Source organism: Lonchura striata, chromosome 19, assembly GCF_050655825.1.
Source record: "Lonchura striata isolate lonStrDom1 chromosome 19, ASM5065582v1, whole genome shotgun sequence".
Taxonomy (NCBI): Eukaryota; Metazoa; Chordata; class Aves; order Passeriformes; family Estrildidae; genus Lonchura; species Lonchura striata.
In genome coordinates this window covers 3,998,485-4,025,997 of record NC_140721.1, presented here as the reverse complement: position 1 = coordinate 4,025,997, position 27,513 = coordinate 3,998,485, and the positions used below count along the sequence as shown (strand labels likewise).

The window sequence follows — 27,513 nt, the reverse complement described above, 5'->3', positions numbered from 1 at the left end:
CAACTGGATTCTTGGACCAGGAGGTTTTAGGAAAGTCCTTCATTAGCTTGAGCCACAGATCACCTTCAGTTGGGACAACCACTGTGCATGGAGGAGCACATCTACTGACAGCCACTGCTGAGTTGGTATGGTTAGATTTAGGGTTGGTTAGTTTTGTTTGCTTTTTAATTTCCTGTACTTCTCGAAACACTCAACACTGGTATTTTATCCATTATAATTGTATTTTCCAGAAATGGAAGCACAGCTGTTTTATCACCACTGTTAACCCAGCAATGGCTGAGTGAAGGACTTCTGGGCTAGATTAGCAGGGAAGCTGCTTTCTGAGCTGAGCATAATTATCTGCTTGTTTGCAAGCTAGGATCAAGGAAAACCCTGGGATTCTTAGTGTACCTAGTGGTGATTTATTTCAGAAATATTCCTAGTACAGCCATAGGAGTTGAAAAATATTTCTCTGCTTTATCTTTAAGCAAATCCCTGCTTTTCCTGAAAATACATTCTGGGGGATGTGTTATTAACTCCAAGGATGTTCCCCACAGCAGTTGCTAAAAACCTTCTGGAAAGCAGAAGCCTCAGATCTAGCAGGTAGGAAAACTAAGGAAACTCCAAACTTACCAACCAAATCAAACAAAAAATCTTGTTTCAGTGAAACAGCAGTGATTTTGTCCCTCTTCATAGAAAAATTTGTATTTATGGATTTTTTTTTTTAACAGCTGTCTAAAAGACTACCATAATAGTTTGGCTTAAAATTGATTTGGCTGTAGGTATGAGGTGATTATACCTGATCCTGTCTTGTTTTTTCAGGTGCGTAGGCAGGAAATGTTCCAGAACAAACAAAATCAGGAAGTGTCATGGTACACAGAAATCCCAATAATTTTGGTATGCTAATGTCACAAGTATATAGAGTCAAGCCCCCCTTAAGGAATATAAAAATTATGTATTTTTTTAATAATGACCTGTGATGGTTGTAGAAATTACAAATTTGCATTAAAACCAGAAAGTAGGGGTACTTAGTTTTAAAAAGGGAGAATTCCCTATTTCTGTAACTTTCACCAGAATAATTTCAAGATAATGCTACACATTGAAAGTTTTAGTCATTCTTTTGTGGGGGCTAGACAAAGAGTATAACTTGGACGTGACTATAAAGTTTTTGGCAGGCCCAGTGGTATTAACAGTTCCAAAAAAAGTAGTGTTGAGTTTACCATAGGGATTTCCAGCAAGTGTAGGATATAGAGTTTCCCTGAACATTGGTTTTGGATGGCTCAGTGTTTGTTATACCAGGTTGCTGGGTACTCCAGAAATCCAAAGCAGCTCAGGGGGAGATTCCACCCCACTCGTGACCTGCACCAATGTTGGTAATTCCGTGGGGTTTGTGTCCCTCATTTTGGGGGTGACCACAGCAGCACCTCATGATTCTCCTGGTGCCAGAGCCTTGTGAAGCCCCTTGGGTGCTCCTTGACTCCTGAGCAGATGAGAAAGAGAAGTTTGTGTTTGTGGGAGCAAAGACTGAGCAGTTCTTGTCTCTCAGCTCAGCCATCAGCTTTCCTGATGGATCTTTGGTCCTGAGGTTTGGGGGCAAAAGTGGCCTCTTAGAGTAGAGCCTACACTGCTTTTGTACTTCTGTACTTTTATACTTTTACTCAAAACAGGGATATCCAAGCTTGAGTTTTCATTTTCAGTTTAAAAACTTTCAGGAAACTCAAGTAAACAGCATCAGAAATGTTAAGAGGGACTCTTTTGTGTGGACACTGGTGGGTCTCTCAGGGTAAAGAGATTTTAACTATTCTTGCTGCTATTCAGAGAGGAATTGTCTCTGAACAGGCCCATAAAGAGCAGGAAAAGTCAGCTGAAATTCACAATGAGACTTTGTGAGCAGGGTTTTGATCAGATCTTGTCTCATTTACCTTCTGAATGCGACCTTGTTTTCACTGTAATAGAATTGAGCTGTGACAAAATGAACTTGAAATTCAGTTCTTGTGGCTGTGCTGAGCTTGGCACCACCAGATACTGAGTAGAGCTGATCTTTTTCTATTTTCATTTTAACACTTTTCTGGAAGAATTAAATGTGACTTTCTCTGCAAGGGGAAAATGACAGAGCTATTAATCAGGTGAATCCAACAAGCTGAAAATAAAATGTGTGTGATCATTCCTTAATTGTGCAGCAGACATATTTCTCTTTTAAAGCCACTATAAAACTTACTGGGGACTTTTCTGGATTCTTAGTACTTGTTTAGATGCTAAAATTTTTGAACTAAATGGTGATGCTTCAACTATAAGGTGGTCTCTACTATTTGGTTACATTCCTGCCATGGGAGAGTCTCTTCTGGTGGCCACCCTTGAAAAGAATGTCATACCAATAGTTCATCTGCAGATGTAAGCCACTGACAAGTAGCTTTGTCATGCCTTAGTCTTTAAGTTACCAAAAGTACCTTTTCTTGGGTGCTTTTTGCACTCCAGATCTCTAGACTAGTATTTAGAACTAAAAAAAACCAGCCAACCTTTAACAAGTGTTTAGCTCAAATGTCAGGGGTCTATGTAGTCTTAAATTAGGAATTACTCAGATCAAGATGCTTATTGCTGCTTTTTTTCTTTGCTAGTGTAGCTTTTTCAGTACAGACATCTGTTGTTCCCTAGTGCTTTGTAATATAATTTTTATTTCTCTTTGGTCTCTTATCCTCCATCTCAATATCAGTACCTGAGTTGCTTTCCTACACTCTCCACCATGATTACATAGATCAAAATCTTTGCATTAAGCCTTTTAGCTCTTTCCTCCTGTTGCATATTGTGCCTGTTCCACAGACAATGCAATCAGGCAGGCCAGACAGTCCAACAGGCCATTAAAGGATTCAGAAAAAAAGCTAATGGTTTAATTACTCTTAGTCTGCATTTGCCAAGTGAGTAAAAGGCCTTATTGGAGCAGAAGCTTCTATATATAATTAGTGCTGGATTATCAAAACCACATTTGTTGTTCTGGAGACATCTTCTTGTCTTTTTTTAAAGCTAGGTGGAGTACAAATGAACCTTCCCAAGGAGGTGCTGACCTGTGAAGGTGTTGGCTCTGTGACTAATACTCTGCAAACAGACTGATTAATTCGGAAGAGCCACGACTGGCCAAGCCTTGCTTTGCTTTGTTTGCTGCTGTATAAACACCAGGTAGCAGAGAGCATTGTCTTTCTGTAGGACTACCCTGAAAGAGATGGAAAATGGTGTGCTCCTCTGAGCTTTTGAGGATTATTCAAAGGAATATCCAGAGCTGTTGTCATGGAAGAAAGCTGACTGCAAACCCGTTCAGCTCATTCCCTTTGTGTACCAAGCAGAACAAGCCATGATACTTTGCACAGTACAATAGTGTCATTCTTTATCCTGACTTTGGCCTAAGCTGATGGTGGAGCAGAAGTTTCAGCCACTTCACTCTCAAATGTGAAGTTCAAAACAGCTCAAGCAGTTTTGAAAATGTCAGTAGGTGCTGGGTGGTGTCCCTTGCCACCTGCATCTCTTTGAAATGCCAGCCTTTTGAATCCAGTCCCATTCATATTTCAGTTCCCAAGAAGCTCTCAGGACTGATTCAGATCTTCCTCGTGGCTTGATTTAATTGTGTGAATACCTTCAATATTTGTTAACAAGCTGTACTGCCATCCCCAGAGGTTTTGGGATAGGGGGATTAAGCAGTGTGGCAGAATGTGCAGGAATTTTGTCTCTAGGTGCTGTATGAAGTAGCCCAGCAGTGCAGGTAAGGGCTGCTGTTCTGTCTGCCCTACTTCTCAATGTTTGCTTTTCCTCATGCCACTGTGAAATGTGTCAGTGTGTTTCCTGTTAGGATATCAGAAAATCTCTGGTCAGCAGGGAAGTTGTTTTTTGACTGTTTCATTTGCTTTAAACAAAGGAGGGGGAAAAAGGCAGGAGAAAATAGGGTGATTCAATAAAACAGATGTGTACTGAAACCTTTTAATGAAAGAGTGCTTTAAAGGAATCAAGTGTATAGCAATCCTTCCTCTGTGCTGTACAGTCTCCATTTCCCAAAGGCCATCCCTCACTGACTCGTAATCAGCCTCAGGATCAATCTCAGGATCAATGCTGGAACAGGGTAAAAGGGATCTGCCAAGTCCCCTAGGCTTTCAGTTAATCTTTGAGGTCTTAGTGGTTTATCTGCTTTTGAGAAATGGATTTTAAACACCAAGTTAATTAGGTTCTTGAAAACTTTACTCTGAGTTGACAAAAGATGTCAGAAAACATGTCCAGGCTCCCTGTAACATGTGCTGTTTTATCACAGTAACTCAATGGAGAGTGTGGTGACTCCAAGCTAATGCCATCTTTTGTGACTTGGCTGTGACTAAATTCACATCGATGGCATCATGAATCCCATATTAATCCATTGTGTTAAATCATTCATTGTGTAGCTGGAAGTCAGCTAAAGGGTACTAGGGTGCTGGAGGAATTCTGAATGTAGCACAAAAAAGCTGCTGTTATCTGCCTTCTAACACTGGTTTGCAAATCTGAAGAGTCTGCCTGTTCAGTTCAATGTCTGGTGGCACTTCAGGTGTCTTCAGACATCCCAGTTGCTCTGTCTGCCTCTGGAGCAAGGGACAAGTCTCCTACAGGTGCTGCCAAATCTTAGAGTGCAGTGAAGGTATTTTAAATATACCTAAAGGTCATCTGAAATGGCACTAAACAGCTGAATTTTGGTGTCCTAGACCAGGTGTCATAAACCAGATGAAATTAAGATACTCCTGTGAGTATTGTTTTACTGAAAAACTGAAAGTGGTGCCAGGAGCTTTCCCAGGGCAGGTACCTGCCTGCCTTGCCTGGCTGTTGCTGTGTGTTCCTGGTGCTGCTCTGGATCCTCAGCACATCCTGGCAAAGCCTGACAAAGTGCTCTCGAGTCCAGGATCTGCTGAAGTCACAGCCAGAGGATGAGCTGAAAGCCAGAATTGTTAAAAGAACATATTTCAGCTAAACCACAAGTGCCAGAGCACAGTAAAATTGTGTGGGATGGTTTAATAATTCTTTTTATTTGCTGTACAAGTGTGGGCTGTTAATATTCCCTTTACTTAGCCATGGTGATAAATGCTTCCAGTCCACTTGATTTATAGTGACCTTTGCCTCGAGGAACCACTTTTCTATCTAAGGCTCAGGAGTTCTGTTCAGATGGGAAATTTTATTTAAAACATCCTGGTATTCAAAGACAGAATTCCAGAATGACAGAACCACCTCTGTCTTCTGTTTCCAGGGTGTCTTTGAATAGTTAGTCCTCAATTTCTTTTTTCAGTCTCTTGTTGCACTGTCCTTTCTGAGGTGGATTTAGGGATGACAGACACGGGACAGTGAAATTGCTGATCTGTTGCAAAAGCAGGAGCTGGAATGAGAGAGCTTTAACATCCCTCGTGAGAGGACAAACTTGTCTGCAGGCAACAGTTTGCCTTTCTGAAATGTATGACTTGCAGGGTGCTATGAATAGCTTTCTTTTAGTTCTTGTTAGTTATCCTGCTCTTGTAATTCAAATAAGGTATCCATTGTTTAAAAACATCACACCAAAGCTGCATCTGTCTCCATGCTTTAGTCTTACATGACTGAAATGCTTTGTGAGATGACTCGGACAGTGCTTAAATTACATCGATGGTGCAGGAGGCTTAGTACCTACTGAAACTATGGAAGAGTGAATTACGTGGAATTTTGAGTATGTTGAAGGAAGAAAAAGTGGTTTTATTGTTGTTTGCCTAAGAGATGACAGGATTAAAATTGAGGAATAAGGTACTAAATGGAACATTCTCTGTTAACACCACTGTGGAACAGCAGAAGGCCGTGGCATTAACCTTTGGGTTATTAATATGTTGGTGGAGGGAAGGATTAAGAAAAGGGCAGGTTGTGGGACACAAATGGGACAAAGGCCAGAGGCAAATAATTTTGTATTGACTCCAGTTTTAAAAAATAAATTCAAGGCAGAAATTAAAACATTTTCAAAGGTGTTTATGCAGTCAAATGTTGTCACTTCGCAAGTGAGATTACTCCTCTGCTCTGGGACTGGGGAAGCAGGTGTTTGAACTGTTAGTATAATTAAGGGTCAAGTAAAATAAATGTAAATTCAAGGCTATGCTTTACTGCAGTGATATGTGTTATCTCAGAGCATATGGAATGTAAAGACAGATAAATGTATTGAATCTTCATTCCATAATGTCACACGTGTCCCCCTGTGACTGGTAAAATGTTTGCCTCCTACATCCCCTTAGCCTGCTACCACTGTAATTACATTGGGTGTGCTGCCTGTTGTTACTTCTGAACAACAATCCTGTGTGTTTCACCTTGGAGGATTGGGAAATGTTCTTCATTCCATAATCCATTTTCTCCTGGTTATGGATGTCCCTGTGGAAGGTGCTGAGAGCTCAGATCAGAAATGCATCATGATGTAGAAAACTGAGGAGTAATGCTGATGCTTCTGCAAGAAACATTGTAGTTGTGTTGAAATGGGATTAAAATGTCAAAAGATCATCTCAAGGGATCAACTTTTAGCTCATTAAAGTGATACTTTGGCTTTTGCCACCAGTGGGAAGCCAGGGAGTGCTCCCTGGCAGCAAGTGGTGCATGGAAAGCTCCACAGCAGGGTACAAACCCTGTTCCTAATCCTGATTTAGTGTGACCTTGGGTGAGGTGTTTCATTTCTCTCTGCTTCCCTGTCCCATAGCTTAAAGTTAATGATGTGTTTCAGAGGATTTCAGTTAAACAGCTGGTGATTTTAAAGCACTTGGAGAATTATATGTTCTATCTATTGTTGTGGTTTAATGCCTCACAACTGAAAAGTAAGGCTGAAAATGGAGAAGTTCTTGCTGGGCACCCTGGTGAGGAACACAGTGATGAGGTGACCTCCACTGAGATTCAGGGCTGGTTGTTTTTCTCTTCTCTGCTCAAAACCAGCAGCGCTGGCCAGGCAGTGAAGTTCTGTGTGATCCCAGCCACTGAAAGAAGCAGCATACATCAGGGCAGTGTTGGATGCAGCAGCCTGGGAGGCATGTGTGTGTCTGGAGTCTCCCACAGCCCATCACAGACTGGGGGCCAGTTAATCAGCTCACCAGGGGGACTTGCCCAGCCCTCTGTGCAGCTCCTGACTGTGGAGCCTCGGGCTGTGGCTTGGCAGTCATTGGCAGCCACTACACTGCTCAATTCCAAGGTCATTCAGAGGGGCCTTGCCCATTAAATAGACTTTAAAATAGTGTTTATACTTGATCTGGTGTTTTGTGATCAACATATGCGCTCAGAAGTTTTTTTTTTTGGGGGGGGGGCTCCTTGTGACTTTTTAGTATCATGTGGTGCTTGTGGAGTGAGGAGAATATGTAAGTCTTTCTACATCATGAAAATACCAAGTTGGTTAATGGTTATTGATGGATAGCAAATGCCTCGTGATTTATGACAGAACAAGTCAGCAGAGCGTGGAGTCTTGCAAAACATGAGGCACACTGAGTAAGCTCAAAGCCTGCACAGGTTGGCAAACTGGTGGAGTACAGATAATCCCAGTTAAATATCATTAATTGTTATTCTTATGTACATGTCTTCCATTGTTCAGGATCATGTTGCAATTGTCATCTGGTGGTGATTAGAAGGATGCTGGCATCACTATAAGTGCAGCATATTTCCTAGGAAAAGGTGGTTTCCTTAATGCCAAGCAATTTGTACTAATGTGTAATTACCTCATTATTTATTGTAATGTACAGAACCACTATTTATGGAATACTGCTTAGTCATGTACTGACCAGTTGACAGTCATGTTATTGAACTAGTCTGGGCATTAAAAGTTTTTCAGAGCACTTACTTTTGTCATAAAATTTTGTGTGAAAGGTAGCAAACCCTTTCAGATTGAGTAAAAGCCCAGGACATACAGAAGGCTTTAAATCACCCCTTAGGCTCCATTCAAGAACATCTCTGATCATTTGTAATGTGGATTTTACATCTTAAAATGTAGTATGGTTGCAGCTTGTGTGAAAACTGCTTCTGTATGCTGGACGCTTGTCCTGTTCCATGGCCAGGATGCATTCAAGTGCTTTCCCACCTGGGGTTCACTTGTGCCGCTCTCTGAGCAGGGAGGGGCTGTGCTGAGCTGGGATTTCTCTACTGGAAATCACATCACATCATGGCCCTTTCAGTTTTCCTCCTCTACTTCATCTCCTGGTGTTGGCTGCATGGGCACCACGAGCTTTGCTCTTGTGCTGAGCTCCCTCAGAGTCGGTTTTATGGGTGCCAGCTGCTGGCAGCTGGGTTGGGAATGGGATGATCCGTGAGCTGGGGCCTGGGCTCTGACAAGGAGAATTCCCATCTCTGCTTTCGTGGTGCTTTCCACCGGAGATCCCGGAGCTGTGCTGTCCCCTCCAGCTGTAGGTGACTGAGTGAAGCTGTGTGGGCCTGGCTGTCCCTGTATCTCTCCCCAAAAACACTGGAGCCTTTGTCTCTGGCCTCACCGTGCCCCTGCCATGACAGAGGCTCTCTGTGCTCTCCTGCCAGCGCTGCGCCGAGTTCAGGGGGCTTTTCTTCAGCTGCTCTTTGTCTGGGGGTGTTTATTGTGCTGCTGCAGAGTGTGTGTGTTTGAGGGGAGGAGAGGAGGGGCTCCTGTTTGTGTGGGCTTTATAAACCCAGTGCATTCTTCAAAAGAGATGCTGAGCAAACGGGGTGGTGTTAATGTTAACCCTTCCGAGGTTGCTGTGTAAGCCAGGGAGTCTGCTCCCCTTTGCTCGTAATGCTGTTTGATCTTCTGTGGATGCTGCACATGTGTGTCAGCAAAGAGCCTCCTAAATGTGGGGAGATGGAATCTGTTCTAGGATTTCCCCCTAGAGTCCTTCTGGAAGTTGTTTTTATTGCAAACACTGGCTCACTAGCCCTTTCTGTTTGCATAACTCGCTCCTGCATCCTGTTTATGTGGCTTCATTGGACAACATCTCCTCATTGTGCTTCATCTCCACACTTTATGATCCTGTACTTTAGGGCTTTTCCTTTTGAATAAGGTTCTGAATTTTCAGGAGTATTTTCTCTAAATTCACTTGCAGTGGCATGTCATACCTACCCTTTGAACCAGCTTCTTTTCTCTAACCAGCTTGTTACAACTTCCATGGTTCAGATGGCTCTTACTGTTTCTTTAGTGCCTGGGGTCCTGTATTTCAAGAAAGCTTTGAAAGATGAAAATCAACAACTCATAAACTTCATTTCCCTTATAGTCACATAATGCTTTGCATTGTTGGTTGGTGGGGAAAAAACCCAACCAACAACTGAACAGAACAGCATCAACTCTCTAAGCTCCTTTTGCTCTTCTTCCATAAGAGGATGGGAATTTAGAACATGGAAAATCTCTCCTCCATCTCTGCAAGAAGCTGCAGCCACACAATTGTCTTAGTGTTGGAAGTGCCAGAAGAGTTTTATATTTCACTGAATCTGTGCTCAGCATAAATGTTTCAGTCCCTCTTTTGTGATGATCTGCTTAAATAGAGTATAATGCAAATAGTTTTGTGTGTGATAAAAGTACATTTTTTTCAAAGACAGTATCTTTTCTTAAGTTACTGAACATTTCCTCCAAAATTACTAAGATTAGATCCAGTATTTTACAAAGCAATGTGAAGAACTTTTACTTTGAAATAATTAATATCCTTTTATCTTTACATCAATATAATTAATAGGGGGTTGTAGCTCATGTATTGCAGCATTTATGTAGTATATAATTACACTGGGAAAAAGTTTACCAGGTTGTGTTCCTTTGCAGGAGAAAGAAATGCAGAATAATACAAGCCTTTGAAACATGAATCCACACAATCAGTCATGACTAAACCTATTCAAACACTGAGGTGTTTTTTTCCAGGACTGCTCTAGGCTCCAGCATTGTTGTTGTGAAACTTGTTTTCTTCATGCACTAACTCAAATTTGCTTCATCCCTTGTTCCTCCAGGAGCAGTTTCGGCCGCGAAGCGCACGGGGATCCCAGCACCCCGGGAATTGTCCTCATCCGTGTCCAGGGAGAGAGCTGTGCTGCGTGGTCAAGCCACCACCAGGAAAACACAGCCCAGCCCCACCTCTTCTGGTGCACCAACTCCTACCAAACACGTGCGCCCCACCAGCAAGTCCAAGCAAGAGAATGAAACTGGTGACAAGGCTGTTCTGGAATCTCAGGTTAAAGAACTCCTGGCAGAGGCAAAGACGAAAGATTCTGAAATTACCAAACTTCGTTCTGAGTTAAAGAAATGCAAAGAGAAAGGATCACTCAATGCTGAAGGAATGGGTGCTTCCAACCAAAATTTAGAAACAGTATCACCTGTTGACATAGATCCATTAATAAGGACCCTTCAGGAGAAAAACAGGACTTTCCAAAAAGAGCTTGCTAGCCTGGGAGAAGAAAACCGTGCTTTGAAAGAGAAATTGCTTTATCTGGAGAACTCCCCCCTCTCAGACACAACCACAAGCAGTGGAGGCGACAGCAGCCTCCCAACCCCAACTACCCAAGAGTCAAGTTTTGGAAGCCCATCCAAGAGTGCATCAAGGGGCGAAGCAGAGGAGCGCAGGCAGCACCTGAACGGGGGCGCCCTGCGCAATTCCGGTTCCTCCAGCAGCGATGTCACCAAAGCCTCCCTGTCCCCCGATGCGTCCGACTTCGAGCACATAGCAGATGTACCTTCCAGGCCAGCATCTGCCAGCAGCAACCACTTCAAAGGCTCCAAGTGCTCCACTGCAGGAAGTTCTCCAAACAATATTAGCGACCTCTCTGTGGCATCTCTTACAGAGAGAATACAAAAGATGGAGGAGAATCACCACAGCACAGCAGAAGAGCTGCAGGCCACTTTGCAGGAGCTGTCGGATCAGCAGCAAATGGTGCAGGAGCTGACAACAGAAAATGAGAAGCTGGTGGAAGAGAAAGCTCTCCTGGAGACTTCCTTCCGTCAGCACAGAGATAGAGCCGAGCAGCTGAGCCAGGAAAATGAGAAGCTTATGACTCTCCTCCAAGAGCGATCCAAGAATGAGGCTCAAGAAGAGAAGGTCCTTGAACTGGAACAGAAATGTACAGAGGTTCTTGAAAAAGCACAATTTGAAAGAGAGAAATTGCTCAACATTCAGCAACAGTTAACTAGCAGCCTGCGAAGCTTAGAAAGGGAGCATCAGGATGCCCAGCAGGTGATAAAAAGCCTGAAAGAAGAAAATGAGAAGCTGCTTAAACTTCTAGAAGTGGAACAGCAGAGCAACAGCACAGTGACAAAAAGTCTGGAGGACTGTAAAATTGCTTTGGAAGGTCTGAAAATTGAGAATGGCTCTCTCAAAACTCAGCTGGAGAATGAGAAACAAAAGGCTGCAGAAATCAATGTGATGGGCTGCACCTCTGACAACTCTGAGGTGCAGGAGATGCTCAAAGTAGCCCATGCAGAAAAAGCCCAGTTAGAAGCCTCTTGCACTGAGCTGAAACAAGAGCTGCTGAAGGCAAACAGTGAACTGAAGCACATTCAGGGGCTGCTGTCTAAGGTAAAATAGTAACAGCTCTAAAATAAAAGTGGTTGTTTCTGTCCTATCACAAATAGGTTGGTCTTTACATTGTAATTGAACTGTTGATTGTAAGTTTCCAGGATTTAAATTGTATTATTAGCTCTTAGTAGAAGCTGGGATTATATGATATTGTCTCAGTTTCTGCTGCTCTACTCGTATTTTCTCAGAAATAACTATTGGCATATCTGTATTTATAAATTCATAACTATTTTGTCCTAATACCTTCTGTAGAATTTGCTCTTTCAGTAAACAGAATTGTGTCTATTAGAATTGAAGCAAAGAGCAGGTCAATAAAAAAGTACTTTGATATGGTGTGAACAAATAGTGTAAATCACTTGCTAATCAGATGAAGAGAAGGGCATAAATAGTTAGCTGTGAATATTAAATTCTGAATAATGATCACAATTAATTAGCAGTGAAGTGTAGGTGTCATTGGTCATGAGAACACAAGGACATGAATTAATGCTCAGGGGAGCTGATAGGGACAGCAACAAGTCACAGCACAGTCAAGCTCCAGATGAGATAATTTTCATAAAACAAATATTTTTTACGAAAGAAAGAAATGCTCTGTTTTGGGATAGGTAAAGTAACATTAAAAAAAATAGAAAAATTAACCTAATTTGTGAGTTCATAGCTTTGCTCCAAACAAGGTTAAGCAGATTACTACCCCTGTTTCTGGGCTCTGTGATCCTGGCTGTTCAGAGGAGCTGCAGTGTGAGCCATCATTCAACAAGCGTTAATAAAGCACAAGCAGTGATTATGTCCCAGTGCTGCAGGAGGAGTGAAAGTGTGCAGCCTTTCCTGTATGGGGAAGGGAGCATGAGAAGAATGATAAAATTGGCTGCAGATGAAGAGAATGTTGCCAAAAAGCACCTCCATGGTTTGAGTGATGTAGAAAATCCAGATGTCCTTTCAGCTAAAATAGGTGACCACAGCAAATGGAGTTAGAAGAGGAAGCTTTCCTCCACTTTTCCCAAGTGCTTTCTGGAGCTGCAGGTCACGAAGAATAAATGAAAAACTGCTGAGTGCTCAGACTCTACCAAACTTTTTATTGCTTGGTTTGGAAACCACAGATTTCCCTCTTTTTACTCTTCCCTTCCCTCGAATTAAGCTGTTTTGAATCATTGGCTATTTGTGACACCCAAACAAGACCACAGGCTTCTGTAAGGCTGCCCTGCAGTGAGGCTGTGCCAGTGCTGCTCACTGAATTGGCAGCCTGCACCTTTTTCATGACTTGTTCATAGTCAGAGAGCTCCCCCCAAACCTGGAAACATTGATCAGTGGGCTGAGCCAACAAACTGAAGTGCAGCAGATTCCCCCTTCAGTAATTCCAGATGTCCCAATTCAGAAGTACACTTATCTGCAGTAGCTGGCTCTGCTATGTGCGTTTTCACAGTTCATTGAAAATGCACATGGTAAAAGCAGCAAATTGTTAATGTGGATGAACTGATCATCAGCGTGGCCCTAAGGCAGTGATATCACTTTCATAATGTTCTACAGAAACAGAAGAGGAGATTTCCGGGAATATAACTCCTCTCCCTTCATTAACTGCAGAGATTGGTTTGGAATTGTGATTATCATATAGAAAATTTCATTTCCTTTGCAGAATCTTGTATTATCTTTATTGCCAGGAAAGAAAACTGACATTTATCGCTCATCTCTGCTTCCTGAGACTCTAATTTTTTTTTAAACTGGGTGTACACAATGCTTAAATCACAAGGTGCCCAGTAAAGTCTCTAATGAGTGAGGTCTCCTAAGAAATAAGGACAAACTTGCACATTTCTTCTTCCCTCCCAGGCTGAGAATGAGTATGGTCAGCTGAAGGAGGTGTGTGACCGACAGGCTGAGCAACTGAGCAGAACCAGCCAGAAGCTGCAGGAGAAGACATCAGAGAATGAAGCAGATATCAAAAACCTGAAGGAGACCATTTTTGAGTTGGAAGACCAGGTGGAGCAACATCGTGCTATAAAACTCCACAACAACCAGCTCATCAGTGACCTAGAAAGTAGGTGGGGCTGGGAAAAAGGATTGAAGTGAGCTTATTTGGGGGGCTCAGTTATGGCTCCAGCAGGGAGGAGGCAGTCTGACCTTTATAAATATTCCAGTTTCGGATATTCCCTTCTGTTTATGCATAAAAGTGCTATTTTAGCAGAGAGTGCTATAGATGGGACATTAGAGACAGTCTCTAAGCCTCATTCTTCAGTGAAGGAAGTATTACCTGTTCCAGAAATTGGAATGACTGGACTTTTTATTAAAGAGTTTTTAGGGCAGAGCACTGGGAAGAGCAGTGAAGTCGAGGTTGCTGTGGATGGGGAGCTGGGAGCTGCCACCTGGTGGAACCAGTGGCTCAGTGATCCCTCGGGAGGTGTGTTCTGAGCGAGTGAATCCACATGAGGTTGTTTAAATTTCAGTCTGGTTTAATACCTGAAAGTAATGACATATTTTAGAGATGTTTGAGCACCAGTTCTACTGTTGGTTCCATTCCTGATCATTGGCAGTGTCTTAATTCAGTTTAGTCTATTTTAGTGGCATTACGAGAAGCAAAACCAAATCAGCTGCTCTGCCCTTCCATTCTCACTTTCACTGTTGCCCTTATGTGTTTGATGAACTTTTCACATTTTTTATCATTCCTAGGCAAAGCAATGAAGCTGGAAGAACAAAAACAAGATACAGAGAGGCAGCTGAAGGCTCTGACTAAGCAGATGAAGGTAAGGTTTAAGCTCCAAGACAAAGCTAAGCTGAGCTTTTATTGCAGTACTAGCATTGTGTTTTCCTAGAAAAAGAGCAGAAATTCTTTGTGCATCCTTTAAGTCTTCATTCTCTTCACTTTGGACTTCTTGGCAATATTGGAGTAGAAAGGTTAGCATGAGTTTCTTTGGCAATATTTTTGGTAGTATAAAGAGGCAAGTGTTCAATTTGACCAAGCACCACCTTAAAATTGTGGGAAAATCCTGGTTGCTTGTGATCACTTCAATAACTAAGTGTTCAGCTCGACTGGGTGCATTTTTACAGCAGTTTGGGGTTCTAATTGCTCTTTCCAGGAGGACACAGAGGAGTGGAGGCGTTTCCAGGCTGACCTGCAGACTGCAGTGGTTGTCGCCAATGACATTAAGTGTGAAGCTCAGCAGGAGCTCCGTGTGGTGAAGAGGAAGCTGCAGGAGGAGGAGGAGAAGAGTGCCAGGCTGCAGAAGGAGCTGGATGAAGTGAAGGGCAGCAACAGGTTGGTTGTTTACCATTTACCAAAGCCAAGACTTGATCTGTGTGCCTGCTAACACGCATGCAAACAGTGCTTTGTCAGTAACTATTTGCTGGCTTGGATGTGCATCTTTGTCTGTTTGTAACTCTTCTGGCAGATTTTGTTGTCTCTTACTCTGTTATTTTTCTTTTTGGCAGTCTAGTTCTGTCAGCTAAGCTATGAAGGTTTTGATCAGCAAATATTAAGTAGTAACAATTGCCAATATCCTCTGATAGCTTTGCTCTCAACATGGTGATGGCTTTATAACTCTGTGCAGCTGTATTAAACCATCTGTGGGAGGATTGGTTTGGTACAGATATTCCAGAAGAGAACTACTTAACCTGAGGGAAGTCAGTGAAGAAATACAAAGTAACACAAGCAGTCATCTCTTAATCAGAAATATGTGTAAATTACTTTTACTCCTATAGATTTTGCCTTTTAATCTCTCCTGGTAAATTCATGACCATTGGCAGAATGGCCACAGGAACAGGGTGAATCCTGTCATGTCTTTCAGGTGAAGTAACAGTCCAGCTCTACGTTGCACTTATTTGCTCACTGTTTTCCATCCAGAGGTTTCCACAGCAGCTGTACAGTAGATGGGACTAAAAGCATGGGAGAGGTTTTTTGTGGAGGTGTAGGGATCACAATGCCTGGATTGAACAAACAGAAAAACTTATTTTCAGAAAATAAAGGAATGTTTTTAGGCTCCAGTTTCATTAGCAGAGTCCCAAGTGGATGCAAAGAAAAACTGTTACAGACCATGTACTCAGACAAAATGATTACCAGACAGTACTTAAGGTTCTGGGCTCTGTTTCCATTCCTAATTTGTTCTTAATGAAATTTCTCTTGTTGAAAGCAGGGCTCCTATATGAGGGTGGGGAATCATATTCTCATAGCTTCCCCTCTATATTATTTTGGCTTTTAAGATATATTTGATAGTACTTCAAATGAATAGAAGATGACCTGCTAATTTGCAAACTGGAATATTTATCTTCCATCTGTAAGGAACATGATCAGCTCTTTGGTATAAGAAGCCTGAGCTGCAAATACTCCTTTACAAATTGGAACCCCAGAATCCATACAGCTGTAGTTCCAGGAGGAAGTGTTTAGGCATGTATTTAATGAAGTTGGTTTTGGCTTTTGTGTCTCCCTCTGTGTCACACACACATGGATGTGTCTGTCTCTGTGTCATGTTGACTCTCTGTGTAGCTTGCTTTGAGTATCGCCTTGGTTATGGAGCCAGATGTGCTGTCTGCAGTGGGCAATATTGATTCTCTTTCAAAGGCAGGTAACAACACCAAATTTTGCATCTGTCAGGATAAGTAATTTGACTCTGAGTGTGCAAAATGTCTGTACTGAGTGGTATGGGGAACATAATGAAGCCTGTGGAAGTCCCTGTCTAAACAAACCAGTGATCAGCAGCTAAACACTGGAATTTTAAAGCTCTACTGACCTATGAAACAAATTCCTGAAGTCGCCAAAGCTCCTGCTGAGAGCCAGTTCTACACTTCCAGATATTTTTGCATTCCTGAGGTCTGTCTCCCCTAGCACCTTGGCTTCTTTCACCCAGGAAGTTCTGGGGGTATTCTCATGATCGCTTTGTCAGCTTTCACAAATGCCACTGCTCAGAATCAGCAGTGGATTCTAGTGCCTGTGGTGATTTTGATGTGTGCTCAGTACTGGTGGAAGCAGTTTGTAGCATGATACTTTAACAGAGTCTATAAAGTATTCCTCATGTTTGCTAATGCTGAGCAGCTGCACGCTCAGCTGAATGTCTGACAGTCCCTAGTGAAAGTTTCTTGTCTGATTTTTAAGCTCTTATTGGAAAATGTACCTTCCAAAGAGCTTGCTACTCAAAGGTTTTTGGCAAAATCTCAGCCATCTCTTGAGGGTCGTTAGACTCCACCTCATAAATTCATCTTGAAACCAATTTATCTCCTATGACATCCTGCCATTTTAATGTTTGCCTGTGGCTGCCTGAGTTCCTGCCTCCAAGTTTGATTTCACCGTTACGTTCTTCTAATCAGACAAAAAGTCATTTCTGGTTTAGGATCAGCCCAAGAACTTGCAGAAAAAATCCTGATGAGGTCATCAGAGTTCAACTGAATGAAGGTAAGAGCCTCCCAAGGGCATCTTTAACACAGATTAAATGTCTAATTCTATGACTGAGAATGCTGGGGGGGAGGTTGGACAAGCATTGACCAAATGAAAGAAGAGAAAAAGGAGTTAACTTTGTCCCAAGTTAGTATTGGTGAAACTACAAATTGATTAACCCATGCTTCAGGCAGTCTTCTGTGATATTTTACATCCTAATTATTTCTCTGCACTAAAATGCAGAAGCTTACAATCCACTGTTGTGTAGCTGTCTCCTCACAGGTGGTGGAAATTGGAGTTAAATAGTCTCCATCCTTGGAGGTTTTTAAGACAGACAGGATAAGATCCTGAGTAAAAGTTTCAAGGTCTTGCTTTGACTCTTCAGCTTCAAATTGTCAAAATTATTCTGGCACTAAAGCATTTTGTGTCTTGAACTAAGAACATGGAGGGAAGACAGTTGGGCCAGGAGTAGTACTTAGAGAAATGAAATCTGTAATTAAATGAGCGATTCTTAGAATTATAAAAAAATTAACCAGATCTTCAAACGGAAGCCTAAACTGAAGATTGTGATGCATCCCACTAATTTGCTTCTGTTTTTCCTCCTAAAGTCTCCAATGCCACAGCATGGCAGTGTCACATGCTTTTTTTCCTGGAAATGAGCTTGTACTCTGTGTATTAAACCCTGCTGTCAGTCTGTATGTGCTGATGTGCTGCTCATTTGTGCCTGTGTTTGCAGCTGTTCTGTCTCACAGGGGTTTGAGAGTTCACTCTGCTCTCACAGCAAGCAAAGGGAGGATGGCAGAGCAGGGCTCTCGAAGCAGTGTTTGTTTGCTCCTCAGTTGTTTGGTGTGGGCGTTTGGGATTTTTATGGAGTTTCTGGTGGGTGTTTTTAAATTGGATGAGGTTATTCCATCCTCTCTAGTGCAAGGATCCTGAAGCTCTGGCTGAGGTAGAGCAGCTCAGCTGCCTGGATGGGTCCATGTAGCCTTTTTGAATGAACAGTCTGAAATGAGGAGAGGAAAGCCAGGAACACTGCCATCCCTGTCCTACATTAATTCCCTGGCTGTAAATAATTTCTTCATATCTGAGCAACACAGATTTATTCTGTGTTTTGTACTGTTACTGCTCACCACGTCTCAAAGCCAAATTAGTGGAGTGTTAAGGTGCTCCTTTACCTGTCCCAGCCACACCACTGGCATTTCCCTGGCTCCCCCTAATTTAGAGGTGATGGGATGATGTAAAATAGAGAGCTGTTCCTCGGGGTGGGCATGGTGTGGCTTTCCATAACCTCCCCAACTGCTGTGTGTCTCTCCACAGGTGCCTGATCTCTGCCAGCTAACACAGCCCTGAAAGGAGGCACAGCCAGGCCTGTGAGACACTGCAGGACTTGCCTTCAACTCCCAGCTGAAAAAGGGAAGTTTCAATACAAGAAAGCACCTCTGTTTTTTTTATTACCCTGCAAAATTCAAGTGTATTGCAAAGTGTGAATGCTCAGGTCCACCTCTTCCCCATGGGCAAGAGCCACTCTCTTTGTTTTAGAAGGCTTCTCTCTTCAGAAGACACCAGGAGGCAGAAGAAGTTCTGAATTACTCTAAAGCCAGCTAAGCCATAAGAAGTAATCACAAGAGATTTGGGGATCTGAAATAACTGGGAGCTTTTTTTTGGAGGGATGGGGCTATTTTCCTCAAAACAGGCATTCAAACATGCCGTTTAACCTTAAACAAAAATTACCCTGAGTGTGTTTGTCTGATTTGTAACATTTAATGGCATATGCATAAATTCTCCATGTAATATTATATTCTATTATCTATTTCTGTGTGTCTAAATACATGTAAGAGAGCAGATGGCTTAAACAGACACACAGACTTGGGGATAGGTCACTGAAATCCAGCAGCAAAACCGAGTGGAAGCACGGATTTACTCTCTCGTTCTCAGCTGCTCTGCTGGTTTCAGATTTCCGCTCCTGCATTGACAAGGCGCTCGCCGCTGGGCGGCACGGCCGACACGGTGGTGCTGGGAAGGGACAACCATGGAGCGTGTCCTGCTGTGACCTTCCCGGGGAGAGATCCCTGCGAGGTTTGTCCTCCTCTAAGAACTGCAGATGGAGAGAACAGAAGGAAAAGATTCGAACATATCAAGCCCCTAGTAAACACCCTCTCAGAAAGGAGTTGTTCTCATGCCTTTAACTCAGGTGAAGTATATGATGATCAGGGAGAACTTGAAGTTCAGCTCTGCAGCTGGAGACACCTGGAGAGAGCTTTCCATGGATGCTGAGGAAAAACTCAGATCACCATCTCTAGCAGGAGATTCTCATGATTTGTTCCAGGACTGGAATTCTGTGTTTTGACTGTGGGATTTCTGTCCTTTTCTTCTGGATGTGAAGACCTAGCAAGGACCTGGTGTGGGAGCAGGCAGAGCTAGTGGAGAATTCCACAGGATGTCCTGGCTTTGGCATGGCCCCCACCTTTGTGCCGTGCTACTGGAGTGTTTGCATATATGCACACTGTGTTGCCTTTCTCTGCTGTGCTGGCAGCTGTTGAATGTTGGTTTTTATGTTTCAGAAATATACATTGAAGTGCCAAATAAATGTTTAAGTGTTTGGAATTGTCTGCTGCCTGCCCTCGGCCTCTCTTCTATTCTGTGCAGCGGTAGCTGTGTGTCTCTTCTTTGTGTGCCTTGGAGTTCAGGAGGAGTCACAATGACAGGAACTGTGTCAAAGATGAGATTGGGGAGTTATTTCTGAAAATGTGGTCCTGTGGTCTTAGGCCTCCTGTAACAGTCATCAGAGCAGTTTAGAAATTTAACAAACATGAGAAGGCTGAGTTTGCCAAAAAACTGTATGTTAAGCCCAGAAAGACCTGCACCTTGTTATCAGTCAGTTGTCCACATATTTCAAACTTGGAAAACAAGGAGACTCACTTTTGCTGTTAGAGAAAAGCTCTCTGCATCTATTTCTCTCACCAGTGAATGAATGAAACTCAGCAGTGATTTTGTGAAAGGGACTGCACATTTTAATTCCTTTGTGGCCTCCAGTGCTCTGCTTCCTCCTGGAGCTGCTCCACTTCAGCCAGCTGCACGTGCAGCATTTATCTGTGTGAACCATTCATTCCCGTTTCCAGGAAAGCATACAGCACTTGGGGACATTTTATTCAAATACCTAATTTTTGTAGCAGAACTTGTGTAGTCTCTTGGATGGCCTGAAATGTGCTAAGCTGAAGAAATTCTCTGCATGAGGATGAGTCATTTTGGGTTTGAAGTTATGGCTTATCATTAATCTTTCTAGTTTGTGCTTTGTACTGTCCTCCTGAATTAGCTACTGCGAGTTAAGCTCTTGCTGTTTTGCTTCTCTCTAAAGAAGCCCATCTCTATACACACATGTGCTTCCCCCTATCATACAGATTTTTCTTTTTAAGGTTAAGTGCTCACCAATTTCACCTCTCCATTGCTTGTTGGCTGGCATGTGTTGTTTTAGTTGAAGCAAGTTGCTCTCAGGACTGTTGTTTTTACCTCTTATGCCAAGGTTTGCAGCATGGGAGGCCTCGGTTTTCTCTTCTGATTGTGTTTCATCAAGGAGGTTGTTTCAGGCTGCCTATTACAAATACACAGATGGAAGATTACATCAAGCATCCTAAAAAAAATATAAACTGGTTGTAACTCCAGCACTTGAATTCTCATAATGACAGAATAATGGCACCTGAATTCTCAGTTGACTCTTCTGTGGCACAGGGGCTGGTCTAGTTACTCTTTTTAACGTTTGCATCCTTCTGCAGTCAAAGGCCAGAATGAAAATGTAATAGATTGCACTGGGTAGTTTGGGGTCTTGAGGCAGAAATTTATCCTCCCTCCATACTTTGCAGCACTCATTTCGCTTTTGTGGTTTGTGTAACTCAGGTGCAGATGCTGTCACATGCTGATTTGTTGTTCATGTTTTATGAACCACAAACAAGAAGTCAAGGCTGGAACTTAAGGCTAGCAAAACACTGGCTCCTTCAGAGCTCAGTGAATCTTACCCAATCTGTCTTTCCTCCTTATTGGATTAAAGGAGAATGGAACTGAAATGGCTTTTTCTCCAGCCATCTGCCTCTGCAGGCTCCCCTGGCACACAAAGAGCTTCAATGAATTAAAGAAATAGCAAAAGTCTGCTTAAAGACAGCACCTCCTTAAGCCCTGCCAGAAATAGAAACTTGAGTCACTCTTACTCTCTTATTCACTGACACCCTTTAGCCTTTTTCATTTTCTGGTGGCTAAAGGGAAAGGAAAGGGCTCTGACTTCCCTTTTTGGCTTACAGAAGTTGTTCAACCCCATAGGCACTTTCTGGATGGAGTCCTCCAGGCACCTTATGAAATAATTTCTGGTTTTGTGTTTATGTAGCTCTTGGTGTGTATCAAGCACTGTAAATACAGGGAGATGTGATGATAGCTCAGAACCTGCTGCTCAGCAGCTCATGTGCAGTCTCTGAGCAGGTGGGAGAGGTACAAATAATCTCTTTTTACATGACTAGACTTTATTTGCTTTCAGCTTTCCTAAACTAAAGCTAGGTAATTGCATTCCAAGTCTACCTGAGAAATACAGGTAAGTCACTAAGCAGTATCATGTAAAATACTTCCCTAGAAGCAACTTTCACTGTGTGATTATATTTGATGTCTAACACAGCTCTGGGCTTTCCTGTAAGTCCAGCACTTTATCTTGACTTCAGAGTTTCTTTTCAAGTGAATAACTTCTTTATCCTTCCTGTTAAAATATGAAACCTTTTCTATTTGGTTTGTCTGTCTTGATTCTAGCCATTGGATTTTGGCCTTCCTGTTTCTGCTAGGATGAAGCACTTCTGAGTTTTATTCCCTGTATAAGTGCTTATGAATTGTAATTGAGAGTTCATTTATTTAGCAGATGTCTCTGTTGATAAGTTTTGAGTTTTTACTCTGAAGTGTATTTGCCTTCTGGTTACTTTGCTCACTGTGAAATGAGAGCCACAGCAGCCCCTTGGCACCTGTGCTGTATTGAAAGCCCATCTTCAGGTGATTATTGATAATTAGTCGAAAGTCTCATCAAACTTTCTTTTCCAATGAACATCCTCCTTCCTGTGTGAGGCTTGGGAATGGGGATGAAATGATTAACAATGCAGAAAAGTTTTTTAGACTCAGTGATTTCGTGTCAGGCACTGCAAGAAAAGGACCTGAATATTCTAAGAGTGGTCCATATTCTGGGCATTGCAGTAAAACCTGCACAGTGCTGCTTGTCAGTGAAGACCTTGAATCTGTGCTTGCACTTCCCATTGGCCCTGACTTTGCTGTGGTTTGTGCCTTGCAGGCTGGCAGCTGAAGAGGTGGATTCTCTGGAGTCAGACACAGCCAGCCGCTGGCAAGGGGTCTGCCTCAGCAGGGCATCTCCCACGCCTCCAGAATCTGCAGCCACTGTGAAGTCACTGATAAAGTCATTTGACTTGGGATGCTCAGGTATTTGGACATTGTACTTTGTAGTAAAAAAAAAAAATTCTAGCAGTGAGCAGCATTTGCCTCTTGCTTCTGGATGGGTGTTTTCTGTCATTGCTTGGTGCATAAATATGGAATGTCACTACACAGTGATTCCCTGATCTGACAAGAGAGTGATAGTTGGGTTTGAAATCCAGACATTTCCATGGTTTTTCCTTGCAGGTAGCAGTGGACAAAATATCCCAGTTCACAAGGTGCCCAGGAGCCCTCTCAGTGGAATTCCAGTGAGGACAGCCCCAGCAGCTGCTGTTTCCCCAATGCAGGTACAAGGAGTTCTTCTGTCCTGGTAGATTCAAAAGAGGTGGACACAGTGCTGGCTCCAGCATCTGCTGACAGGGGGAAGGGAAAACTCATCAGTTTGTTTGCTGTGGTCCTAAGATAAAGGATCAGAGTTTGTCTTGACTTCAGCTTAGAGATCTCAGTAGATCTCAGTGGACAGATGTGAACTCTGGAATACAGTTCTGAACTTTTATCACCATGGGCCAGAATGGGATATTGAAAACTGGTGCTGGGGCTGCAGAAACAAGAATCCTCCTGACATATGAGTCAGGGTGTTGGGAACAGGCATCCTTACTTCTGGTTTGTGACTCTAAATTGTGTTTGGCAAGAGAAAAATCATACAAATAGAAGTGTGAAGTAGTTTGGGAACCAGTGTATTACCAAATAAAATATTGTCCCTTTGTCCTTTTATTTTTCACAGTTACTTACCCAACTGTAGGTGCAGCTGACACCCTGCTGAAAGGTTTTTGTGTCTCTCCATGTGCTTTGTGCTCTTGAGATAGCAGAAATTTCTTTCTGCTCTCCTGTTTAAGCATGATGACAAATACTCCTTCAATTACCTTTTGCACCTTTGTTTCACAGAGACATTCTGTGTATAGCAATGCCAAGCCAGCCAGCAAAGGCATTGCCAGACATGCAGATCTGTCAGACCTCCCTCTGGCAGGTAAGTTGTGATAAATGTACAGGTACTGCCTCTTTTTTGTTAACTAAACTTGTTATTAACTGTTGGCCTCAGCCTGAACCATTTTTCCTCTTCTTACATGGTCAAAGGAAAAATGGAAAGTGCCTCCAATATCTTTGTTTTACAGAGCTTATTAATTTTGTTGTGCTTCTATTCCCATCTTGATCATAACTAAAAAATAGCTGATTTACTGTGGTTTGCCAACACAAGCTCCCCTTCTTTATGCTGAAGGATCCACGGCACCTCTCTAATCCACACTGTGGAACTGGAGAGTGTTGGATTTTGTTCAACATGTATGTCTCTGGAACAAGCCCAAAGCACTGTCTTCTGAGGGTTTATTTGTTTTTAAATTGAGCTTCATTTGAAATACATCAAACATTTCAGATACTGATGTGACTGTTTTAGGAACAGTCGTATTTGGGCTGGAAATTGTTTTGAGAGTTCTCAAGAGATGAGTTTGTTTTCATTTCACACTTTGCTTTTGTTCTCTTGTCATTTAATATTCTTTCCTACCAGTGTTTGTTCCCCATTTTCTCTAGGCCCCTTTATTTTGATTATCTGGTTCTGAATATAGTTGTTGCATTGTAATCAAAGTTAGTAACAACAGGTTCTTGAATTTTTAAGGACAGATTAAATGTTGTGTTCCTGTAGTGAAACTGCAGAGAGGGACAAAAAAAAACCCAATGATCAATCACAACTTCTTGATGGTTAGACTGGATTTTCTGCAGTCTTTTGCTAATACAGGAGACAAATTAGAGCCTGGCTAAGCAAGCAGAAGTATCTGCTTTTGTCTAGGGAAATAGACAGGGTTTATTTACTTTTATCAGTTTTTCAGGAAGTCTTGCATGAGTATGCAGATCCCAAACACAACATAAGACCTTTTTAATCTCTACCAGTTTACTGTAGAGTGAATTAATCTATCAGCTGTGTAATATGATGCCACTTCTTAACAATAAATATTTCACTCTGGGCCATGGATCATTTCTGTTATTACCCATAGACAGTTCTGTGAAAATCTGTTAAAATCAACAGATATTTTATAAGCCATTGTATGATAAAAAAATTATGGCTGCTTATCTAACAAGTTCCTGTATTTACTGCTTCTCTTTGTACCTGGATTTAATTTAGTTGCAATAATCCATAGCAAAGGCTTACTCACTGTAAAGTAGTAACAGCTCTGGTTCCAATCTAAATAATCCTAGAAGGCAGTTGATCCAAGCCCTATGCAAACAGCACTGAATCAAAAATTATCCCCAAGGAAATTCAGAGTGAAGTAGTCTCCATAATAAAAATCTCCTGGCTGATTCGATCTGACCAGTGTCACAGCAGGGTTCTGTGATGTCCCTAATGTGACCCAAATGTTACATAGTTGGAGAGGAGCATGGATTATTTCACTCAGAGCTGCTCTTTGGCTGTGATCTTTGAGAGTCAGAGCTTTACTGGCTCCATCTGGACTTTCTAGCACCTAGAAATAAGTCAAAGGGAGCTGAAGCTGAGATAAGAAGGAATTCACACCTTGGCAATATGGCATTAATTGATAATTATCATAGGGATGTTACTGAAAAAGAGGTGAAAAAGTTGTGTTCCACATTCAGTAATTTCTGATAACATAGTGTGCAGTCCTGGCTTGTTACATCAGCTCTTGTATTGATATGCAGTGATTTTCTTTTGACTATATAATAATATATATATAAGTATATACATTATATAAATTACATAATGTGTGTAAGAAAAATACAGATGCATCTGCTGTGAATATATTGAGCCTTCTCGATGTTATGTCAGAGCAGATGTCAGACATCATGAGGAGTAAGTACCTTTCTCTGGGCTGCATTCAGGAGACAAGAGGCTTTCTTGCTACAAGTCTGCTAATGGCAGAAAAGAAATCATTGTACTAGGGCTGCTCAGTCATCTGGTGAAGATATCTGGTGCTCAGCTTTTGAACCTTTAAGACTGTAGATTTTGGTATTTCCCTTCATTCACCTGAGGCCCCTACCCCCCAGCAGGAGTATCAATCACAGGAAACCAGGCAGCCTGTACTGTTGAAATCATCAAAGCCATTCCTTGTTGTGGTCACCTCTAATCTGCTCAAGGTTTCCTAGCCCCATGTGTGTTTAATGAACAAATGAGTACATTTGTTTAGAATCAAAACAACAGACTACATATTGTGTGCTGGGGTGGCAGGATAGTGATTAATCAAATTCTTCAGGCTGCAAACTGACAGCTTTTTTTGAATTCCCACAGACCTTCTGAAGGGGAGAAATGAAGAGCTGAAACCAGACCATTACCTCCGCAAAAGCCCCTCCCTGGAATCCCTGAGCAAACCCCCAATGGCCTTCAGCAGCAGGATGCTTTCCTCTACCCCCAGCTGCTTGAAACCCCAAAGCAAACTCAGGTATCAGCCCAGTTTCCTGGGAAAAAAAGGACAGACCAACAGCATTACCTGGAACCAAGATAAACTATTAAATCTGGAGGATTTAATCTGGAGGATCTCTTGACTCCAGAGCAGACTCTGCTGGCTGGTCTTTGGGAATTACCAGGCTCTGTTAGATCCAGACATGAAAATTCAGATTGTAATGATCACAGTTATATGGGAAATTATGATAGCAAGCTTTCAGGAGCCACTGAGTTGTACCCAAGAATTCCATAATGTGTACATGTGGTCAGCCCTCATTATCTTACTGTAATTTTGCATGTTGTGGTGAGCTAAAACCAGAGGCTCTGAGGGCTGAAGGAAATTGGACACATAATTTTCTTCTCTTGAGAAAAAACATATATTTTCCTCTGATCTCTGCCTTTATTTCCACCAGTAGAAGCTGTAAAGTGGAGACAATGTGGGTGTTTTGATTGTTGACCTTTAAATGTTCTCAGCTTGCACTTTTTTTTTCCCAAGAACTTGTTTTGCAGCAGCTCGACTGGGTGTGAATTTAGTGTTACAGATTCTCTTAGGCAGTTTCTCTCAATTTTACACCTAAATCCTAGTTTTCAATATATAAAATGAAGAGATTACTTGAAAATTGTGTAAGTAAAGTTGATTAAAATAATAGCAGAAATGTTTGGTTAACACACACCACTGGATATCACAGGTTCTGTTTTTTCAGCTCTTCATGTGCAACGACACCACCTTGTGTGAAGGAAAATACTAATTGCAAGCTCCAAAACCTAATTCAGTTTGGTTTATGTTCATGTTCTGTGTTGCCATTCTGCTTTGTCATACAGATATTATTTACACACTGTAAAAAATTAAAGAGATTTCAAGTGTATTTATTGCCTTCTCCCTTCTTCCCTGGTTTAGTGTGGAGAGGAAGGACCCCCTGGCAGCCCTGGCTCGGGAGTATGGGGGTTCCAAGAGGAATGCTTTGCTGAAATGGTGCCAAAAGAAGACTGAAGGTTACCAGGTAAGAAAATAGGTACCTTTTTACCTTAATCACATTCCTGTAGGATGCAGTAAGCAGTCACTTCAAAGAAATATGAGTAATATTGTATGTTGATTTTTGCATGTTTGCTTTTATGGGCTGTTTCCATCCCCTTCATTCGGATTTCTTTAACGCTGCATTCCCCAATGTTGCATTGTCATAAGTAATTTGTATGCAAACCCCAAAATATTTACTGCACTGGAGCTTGCTGATGGTGAGAAATAGAGTGTATATGTGCAGCAGCCTCAATTTAACATCAGTTTTTGAAAGTACATTCTAATATTTTTTTTCTGTAGGTTTCTGTGGGCAGTTAATTATTGTGTGAGTTTTTTCTTTAGTCCTGTCTACAAAGCCAAAGAAATATTTCATTGTGTGGCCTTGACCAAATGAAGTTTGCAGCTTGAATTTACAAAGACTTGCCTGAGATTGTCTCATTTCTTTGCAGAGTGATTTTCACTGTTATTGGGGGATAATGGTTTGTCCAGGTCTTGCATGGCCACTGCTGTGCTTTCCTGGCTGGTGTTGGTGTGCAGTTGAGTTAAGCCTTTGGTTCTGCAAGGAAGGAAGCTACAGACAATATTTCATCCTGTGGTAGATGCTGGATGTGCAGGAAGATTTTGGTTTGGTATGATGTTGGGAGTTTTCTTTCTTAGGAATAATATTGTTTGTTACTTGGAGCAGAAGACAAAGCAGTTATCACCACATGATGTGCACCCTGGAGCAAGTCTCTAATAAAAGCAGATTCCATCTTTTAAAGTCAATAATAATTTTTTTTTTTCTTCCTGAGCATTTCTTTATGAAGCATTAGCTGCAGGGTGCAGGAGTTTG

General features: G+C 42.1%; 1 protein-coding gene across 6 annotated transcripts in view; it reads left to right on the top strand.

Moving 5' to 3' along the window:
• SPECC1 (sperm antigen with calponin homology and coiled-coil domains 1) overlaps window positions 1–27,513 on the top strand; it is an 87,091-nt gene that overhangs the window by 40,848 nt on the left and 18,730 nt on the right. For all 6 annotated transcript variants that reach the window (XM_021524945.3, XM_085557307.1, XM_021524944.4 and 3 more), the window contains 9 exons: window positions 9,910–11,468; window positions 13,287–13,494; window positions 14,124–14,197; window positions 14,531–14,709; window positions 22,127–22,272; window positions 22,471–22,571; window positions 23,170–23,251; window positions 25,514–25,664; window positions 26,565–26,667. In XM_021524945.3, coding sequence (XP_021380620.2) covers window positions 9,910–11,468; window positions 13,287–13,494; window positions 14,124–14,197; window positions 14,531–14,709; window positions 22,127–22,272; window positions 22,471–22,571; window positions 23,170–23,251; window positions 25,514–25,664; window positions 26,565–26,667 — 2,603 coding nt within the window. The remainder of the gene's footprint in view (window positions 1–9,909; window positions 11,469–13,286; window positions 13,495–14,123; window positions 14,198–14,530; window positions 14,710–22,126; window positions 22,273–22,470; window positions 22,572–23,169; window positions 23,252–25,513; window positions 25,665–26,564; window positions 26,668–27,513) is intronic.